The sequence below is a fragment of the Talpa europaea genome (genome assembly GCF_964194135.1).
Source record: "Talpa europaea genome assembly, chromosome: 4".
NCBI classification, from domain to species: Eukaryota; Metazoa; Chordata; class Mammalia; order Eulipotyphla; family Talpidae; genus Talpa; species Talpa europaea.
Window position 1 is genome coordinate 124,065,363 of NC_140070.1, and position 7,579 is coordinate 124,072,941.

The 7,579-nt window shown below is 34.8% G+C and overlaps 1 protein-coding gene across 1 annotated transcript in view; it reads right to left on the reverse strand.

The window, feature by feature from the left end:
• Positions 1 to 3,937, reverse strand: part of NAALADL2 (N-acetylated alpha-linked acidic dipeptidase like 2) — an 881,821-nt gene extending 877,884 nt beyond the window's left edge. The window contains exon 1 of the mRNA XM_084231106.1: positions 3,860 to 3,937. Coding sequence (XP_084087232.1) covers positions 3,860 to 3,902 — 43 coding nt within the window. The 5' untranslated portion in view covers positions 3,903 to 3,937. The remainder of the gene's footprint in view (positions 1 to 3,859) is intronic.
• Between the last annotated feature and the right edge of the window lie 3,642 nt (positions 3,938 to 7,579).

The following is a 7,579-nucleotide window of genomic DNA, read 5'->3' on the forward strand; positions in this document are numbered from 1 at the left end:
GAAAGTAAAAAATGCATCTCCATTCTGAAAGAGAACAGGTAAGAAGCATGCCCAAGGGTAGTCTCTGGAGAAATCTTAGCTTAACGCATTTTCCAGGTAGCTGCCTGCCAGGAAAGGAGCCACAGCTCTCCCTTCATCCCTACATGATCTTCCATTGTCACGGGCTAAAAAAGGTGCTGCTCGGTGGCACATGTGTTTGCAGATGATATGTTGCTTCCTTACCTTAGTAGTAGTAATGAAAAGCACTTGCCCTATTCCTTATGGCATACTATTTATACATTTGTATTCATATTCAAATGAATTAGGAAAAACACTTTAGCATTTTATCCTACCCTAGATAATTAAATTTATGACTCCTGAGAATATTATGAAGGTTCACATATGAAGTCTGCATATAATTCTCTGTGGGGTTACTCTGTCATTAGAATGAAAGGGAGTAAGTGCTGTTTATGTTTGAAAAGACAATTGAGATCTGTTAATAGTGTTAAAAGGAAACAATTGGAGGGCAGCCTTGCCTAAAATAACGTTTTCTTTTTTAAAAAAGATTTATTTATTTATGGATACAAGAACTGAGGTACAGGCCAGAAGTATGGAGGGGAGTGAGGATTCACCAGAGACAGAGTGGGGAACAGAGCAGACAGACTGACTGAAATACGCTGCTGAGGGGGAGCAGTGGGCAAGACAGGAGAGGTCTGCTTTGCCATGTGGGTTAGATCCCTGGCCAGCCATGTGGATAGTTTCCTGGCTGGCAGGGGATCAAACTCATGTTGCAGAGGCTGCTGATAGCTTCACAGTGCTATGCTTAACCCCTTGCGCCACCAGGCAAGTCCCTAAAATAATGCTTTCTTTTGCTTAAAAAACCTTGTCCCACTCACTTTCTGATGACTACAAAAACCTTTCATTTTCTGCAACTTTCTCACCATGTCTTTTTACCTGCTAGATGGGATGCTGCCTGATCCTTGAATAGTTGAATAAGACAAAGTAGTTCTCAAGGTTATTAGGAATTTTGTTTTCTTAACAACATTGTTGAAGATAATCTTGGAATGACTTTAATTTGTGGGGGAAAAAAGTTCCCAATACCATTAGAAATATAATTGTTGACAACATATGGGCTCCACTAACCAGGAAACTTTCAGCTAGCTTCCTGGGTAAAAAATGGTACAAGATCTACAGCAAAAGGCACTAAAATGAATAACATTTGACAATGTCTATGGCTAAGCTCTCCCAGTTTTGAGTAGAGAGAGCCCAATTAATCTAGAAAATTTAGATATATGGCCTTAGAAAATCATTATTCAAAGCACATGATGGAGTTCTAATGATAATCTACTGTCATTTATTATCTTCATAGTCAAACTACATAAATCACCCATATGTTTAACGAATAAAACACAGTAGTTGAATATAGTCATTATGTCAGAAAACACTCATTTATAAGAATAGCTGATGATAATTAGCATTATTTCAGAAAACCTCTGAATCTTTTAAAAAAATACTATTAAGTCAAAGGCAAAATAAAACAACATTTAAAAATGACTTTTTCATCTAATTTGACACTTTTTAAAATTACTTTCAGACATAGATAGTTATACAGAAAACAGAATAATTGTAGTGTCTGCCATAAATTAAGACTCGAAGATATATCTTGATATGTTTTATGTGATATTAGACAAAATTATAAAATACCGTATCCTCACACATACAAATAAAGTTGCAAATCATCCCTAGGGTGCTTTCCTTTATAACTTAAAAAATAATCCAGAAATAATTTAAAACCAGCAAATGATGTGCCATCATTTCTCATTAATTCCTACCTGATTAATAGGTTCAGTTAATCTTAAGACAAATATAACTGGAAATACTTCAGTAAGATAGATCTGAATTCTTTGTAGACCTACCAAGGATACATTTCCACCCAGATGACATCTGAGGAAAACACATTCCTCATTAAAGAATTTTCATGGCATGCATTAAGGAAAATTCTTTTGGATAAAATTAATCTCACAAATATTCTCAGAAAGCTTATGGATCTGGGCATATCATTTTCCAGCTCAAACCACAATGTTCAAATTATTTATTACAGTTCTTATTTGTTTTTTTTTTTGCATGCTTTCTCATAGTTACTGATTACTAATTCTGAAAGTAATTATATGTATATATATACATATATAGAGAGATGATAAGTGATATTGAAATAGTTGCTAGATACATACATATATGCTACATATCAGAGAAAGGGAAAGTTACCCTTTTAGAGTGGAACATATTACCAAAAACAAACAGTTATAAAAATGCCGAAGAAGATAAAAACTAATGACAGAAAATCTGAGATAGTCTAGGACCTAAAATAAGAAGTAAATGCTACCCATGATCTTCACACAAAGGAGGAAGGGATAAGCCCAGTGACTCCTCAGGGTCTTTCAATCCTTGAACAGACAAAGGTGCTGCACCCACACAGCTAGGGTAGATATTCAGGTGGTTGCCAAACAGTTATTTACATTTTATGCATAGCCATTATATGAATAACATTAACAGCATAAGCGTTTTCAATGAAGAAATATTCGAGACAATTAAGATATATGTTATAACTATTGAACATAGAATTATTTTGTTCAGAAAACATATACAACTAAATTTTTCACAGGATCATGCTAAATGAGCCTTCCACCTTATTTTTCTTCAATACAATGAACTAAATAACTTTTAAATGAATTTTTAAACAAAAATGCTTTATAACAGTATTTTATGCATGAATTAAAATAAATCAGGCAACATACAGAATTAAGTCAATTCTAGGAATTTAAAAAGGTCAAGTAGAGAAAGGAATAAGTAAAATAGAGAAGAAAGCATAGGCATTCTAGAAGATAATATACTTTTGTAACTAGACAAGTCTAGGATGATTTTATTCTTATTCTGTTATGTGTTATAGTTCATAGATATAGTTACATGCTTGATTATATGTACTTAATGGGAAACTGTGTAGCATGGGGATTTTCTTGGTGGTAGCTTCCTAAGAATATAATTAAACAAATAGATATGTCACGGTCAAGTAGATTTTTCTTTTTTTCAAAAAAAAAAACAAAAAACCTTGATCAAAGTGTCTTCTGCAAAGGTGGTAAATAATTTATTGAAAAGTAAAGTACAATAGTCAAAATCATTGCAACAAATAAACATTAGTTCTATTTTTTATTTTTATTTTAAAAAATTTCCTCATGCAAAAAAAAAAAAAAGTAAAATGCATGAGGAATGTTGTATTTATTTCTATCAACAAGCCTAACCATGGACACCCAAGCAGCTCAGGCCAATGTCAACAAAGCCAATCCCTTCAAAGGACAAAGGTATCTGATTAAGTAAGACCTGTAACATAAACCACTCTCCCCAGCTGATAGGCTCTCTCCCCTGAGATCCTGTTTTCTACTTAGAAATATGCTACACTAATTACAAGAACACTTAGTTGGCAAACACAAGAGATGGCAAAACTTGATTACAAATAAAAATCCCACTGGTAGAGACAAAAATTAATACTCCATCAATGGTGAAAAAGGGCTAACATGAAAATGAATTGGAAGTCAGCTGCCCAATCCTTCAGCATTACATCGAGTGCAAGGATAAGGCTTCCCCACTCTCCACCAAATTTGTGTTGGTCAGGTTGTCGAGCGCTACAGGGACAGCAGGCTGGCTTCCTCTAAAACAACAACGATCCTGCCTCATTCACCACCCTCAAAGTTCACGTAGAAAATCCACAGGGCACACTTGTGCACAAACACACACACGCACAGGCACACACACACATTCACTCACTTGGTAATCCACACTGCTTAAATTTCTGATTAACAACATTTCAGGGAGTGTTGGCACTTACCTTGCAAAGATGTGTTAGGTAAACTTGCTTCATTCTCTCCCATTTTTGTATTTCTTTTAAAGGGGGCCAAGCAGTTTCAGGTTGTGTCAGCTACCTTGCACGCTTTGTGACCTTCTGACTTTCTACTGTAGTATTGTAACAGTATACTACCTGCTTTCTTCTGTGAATAATTACCACTCTGCTTCCTGAGTTACCTGGGCTTGCAGGACCTGTTTTACTATGAAGTAAGATCACATCTTTGATCCAAGGCACTGCTATTTGTGTGCTTTACAAAACATGGCTTTGTTTCAGTTTTGATAAATATTTTTAATTCCCTACTTTCACTTTATTCCAGAAACAATCTACTTTTTTTTTTTTTTTTTTTTTTTGGTGAAAGTGTGTCGATACTACCAACACATCATGGTGCAGAGCCAGGGTTATGTTTGATCATGTTTTAGTGTTCTGAGCTGTTTCTCGTATAACAATAAAATTTCAAGTGAATTTTGCAATGTCCACTAAAAATAATATTTATGTGAGAGAATAGAATGGAATCAGTTTTGTGCAATGGTGGAAAGTCAGGCATCTCTCATACTAGATATACAACAATAAGCCAGATTCAGATCTTCTTTGAGATTCAGTTTCCTCAACTGTAAAATGGGAATAATACCTATTTCAGCAGACTAATATGAAGATTAGATTTATCTTTATAATGATGTGCTAACCCTCATGTTGTTCTTTTCTTCCTACTGTTAAGTGCAAAGAATGCCAGACTAGAACGTTGCTGTCACTATGTTCTGAAGTCAGTTGTGCCACTTAACTGAGACACCTTAAAGAAATGATCAGTCCAATCCTAGCTCTCAAGATGCTCACTTGTAAAAGAAGGATGCTGATATTTTCATTGCCTTTTTAATATAAACATAATATTAACTTAGACTAGTATGCCTCAAATAAAATTATCTGTGCCAAAGAGGAGCAAGAAACTGGAGCTTTGTCTTTCTTCACTTGTGAGAGAGGACTTAGATCACAAAAATAAGTCAGTGTGTTTAGCTCTGTCACCATGGACATCAAAAAGAAAAAAGAAAAAATCTTTATTCTTTCCAACAATTATCTTTTAGCTTAGACTATTAAAGAAAAAATCAGGTGTCTAATAGTTCACTTGATGTTTTTTAATTTTCTTTTTAAAAGAATTCATATAACTATGCTAGCTAGTTTATTAATAAAAAATTGATAGCATAGTTTATGTAAGCAATACAATATCAGAGTAGTTATTTTCAAAAGTATTAAAAATTAAATTGAGATTAAAAAATCTTTATCACAGCTCATTTTCAATTCTCTTACTAATTATCTCTCTGTTTCTCAGTTTCCTCATCTTTAATATGAGGGAGAAAGACCATTTACTATATAAAACACATCCCATCACTTTAATGCCAGGAGCCAATGTTTTGAAATTCACACTGCGGTTTGTTCCAGAATACAGCAGGCCTTTGCCTAACATAACTGCATAATGTAACATCGATACTCTGCCACATAGTTTACCAAGAGTAATCTGAGTTTGAATATTTGCCAATAAAACACTATAATCATCACATCCTGACTTCCCCTTATGAGGAAAAACCGACATATCAATCCTCACTCATTATGACAAACTTGGAAATGAATTTGCGTACCTGCCTCAGGCACCTAATATTAGTCAATAACAGGTATAAAGCACCTATTATCTACAAATTGAATTATGGCATGTGAGAAGTGACCAAAAAATGTATATTGAGCCAAGGAAATACATAACAACCTCAAAAGTTTTGTAGCTGCACAGAAAGTAATGTAAGTATGCATTCAGTAAAACTGAAATAGTTTCAATACTAACCAAGTGTCATGCAGATACTTTCTCTCTATCCATTCTGGGCCTTGTATGACTGGAAAACTTCCTTCCTACCTCTCCTTCACCTGAGCAGTTCATATCCAAGAATTCTTGTTAAAACCAGGCTTGATTGTGGTATCTACTTTGTATTCCTAGATGTTCTTTTATAACTCCATGGTTCTTAACATATTGTATTAGATGTAATATCTAATTATTTCTGTCCTTCTAAGATGTTATATTAGAGACTCTTCTTGTAACCATCACCATATCCCTAGCAACTAACAGAACTTTTATCACATCCTATGCCTTCATTAATTTTTTAAAGAAAACATTTTTTTCTTAATAAAAAAATTTAAATAAAATTGCCATTTTCAGAAAGGGTAAACTAAAGGATAAGGAAAAGAATGGCATGGATTGGCAAAGAAAATGATGGAAGAAAAATGTCAGAGTTCAAAAGTGAAAAGAGATGGAGGGGTGGGTAATGGGCAGACTTACCTGCAAAAACAAATAATTAAAAGCTACAGGATTAAAAGAGATGAGGAAATTTATAAGAATATCCAAAAATGAGGCAGTGAAAGAACAAGTAAATAAAAGAAGAAAAACCAGCTAATACTTTGGTTTAAAAAACTCAAGCAGGATCTCCCTGGTGGTGCAGAGGTTGTCTCAGTGCTATCAAGCTATCACCAGCCACTGTGGCCTGAGTTTGATCCCTGACAAGGGAGCTAATCCACATGGTAGAGCGTACCTCTCCTGACCCGCCAGCTGTTCCCATCAGCAGTATATTTCAGTAGATACTCCTGTTCTGCTCCCCACTCTGTCTATAGTGAATCATTTCACCCCTGTTCCTCTGGCCAGTTCTTGTATGCATAAATAAATAAAAATAAACCTTTCAAAAAATTAAAAAAAACCACATATGCACAAATAGCATTGGTGGTATTAGTATGCGCCATTAAATGGTTAAAAAAAGGAAACAAACAAACAACTGATACAATTACCAAGGTTTTCAGAAACTTGAAATGGAACTGAATGAATGTATCCTCTAGATGCGTTCTGAGACCTTGTTGTTAAAAAAAAAAAAAATTCACCAAGCACATTTTTGAATTAACATAGATGCCATAACAGCAAATATCATGTCCAACTGTACGACCTATTTATTTGTGTTTTCTAAATCAAACTCCAAAGAGAGAGTGGCCAAGAAAGATGATATAATCATTACCCCTTTTTTACCCAGTTTGATGGTTCTACCTAGAAACTACACTTTAGAAAGAAACCAATGTTGCAGTTTTATCTTGTTGTGCATACTTATTGGGCCTCCCTAGTGTCACAAGGCATTAAGTCTCAGTGCTATAAAGTCTCAGTGCTATAAAGCATCCACTGCAGCATGAGTTCGATCCCTGGGCAGGATGCTAAATCACATGGCACAGCAGACCTCTTCTGTCTTGCCTGCTGCTCCCCTCAGCACTGTATTTCAGTCATTCTGCCTGTTCTGTTCCCCACTCTGTCTCTGGTGAATCCTCTCACCACACCTCTGGCCTGTACCCCAGTTCTTGTGTGCATAAATTAATAAATCTTTAAAAAAATTAATAAAACTTATGTATAATTATTAAAGTGAGTATTTAGTTTTGATTACCAAGGGAAGTGTGTGTGTGTGTGTGTGTGTATGTATACACACACAGATATATATGAGAAACATTGAAACAAGAAAAAAGCAGTTATTCAAAGTTCTGAATATTCATATTGTATATGATGGAAAATGGAAATGCGACCCTAGGTAAATAAAATGCCACAATCAGAATATATCCAATAATTATGCAAACCTGGTACTTGAGGGCTAAGTCTCCCAGTATGTGTACAACAGACCTACTCAAGATATACCATGTTGG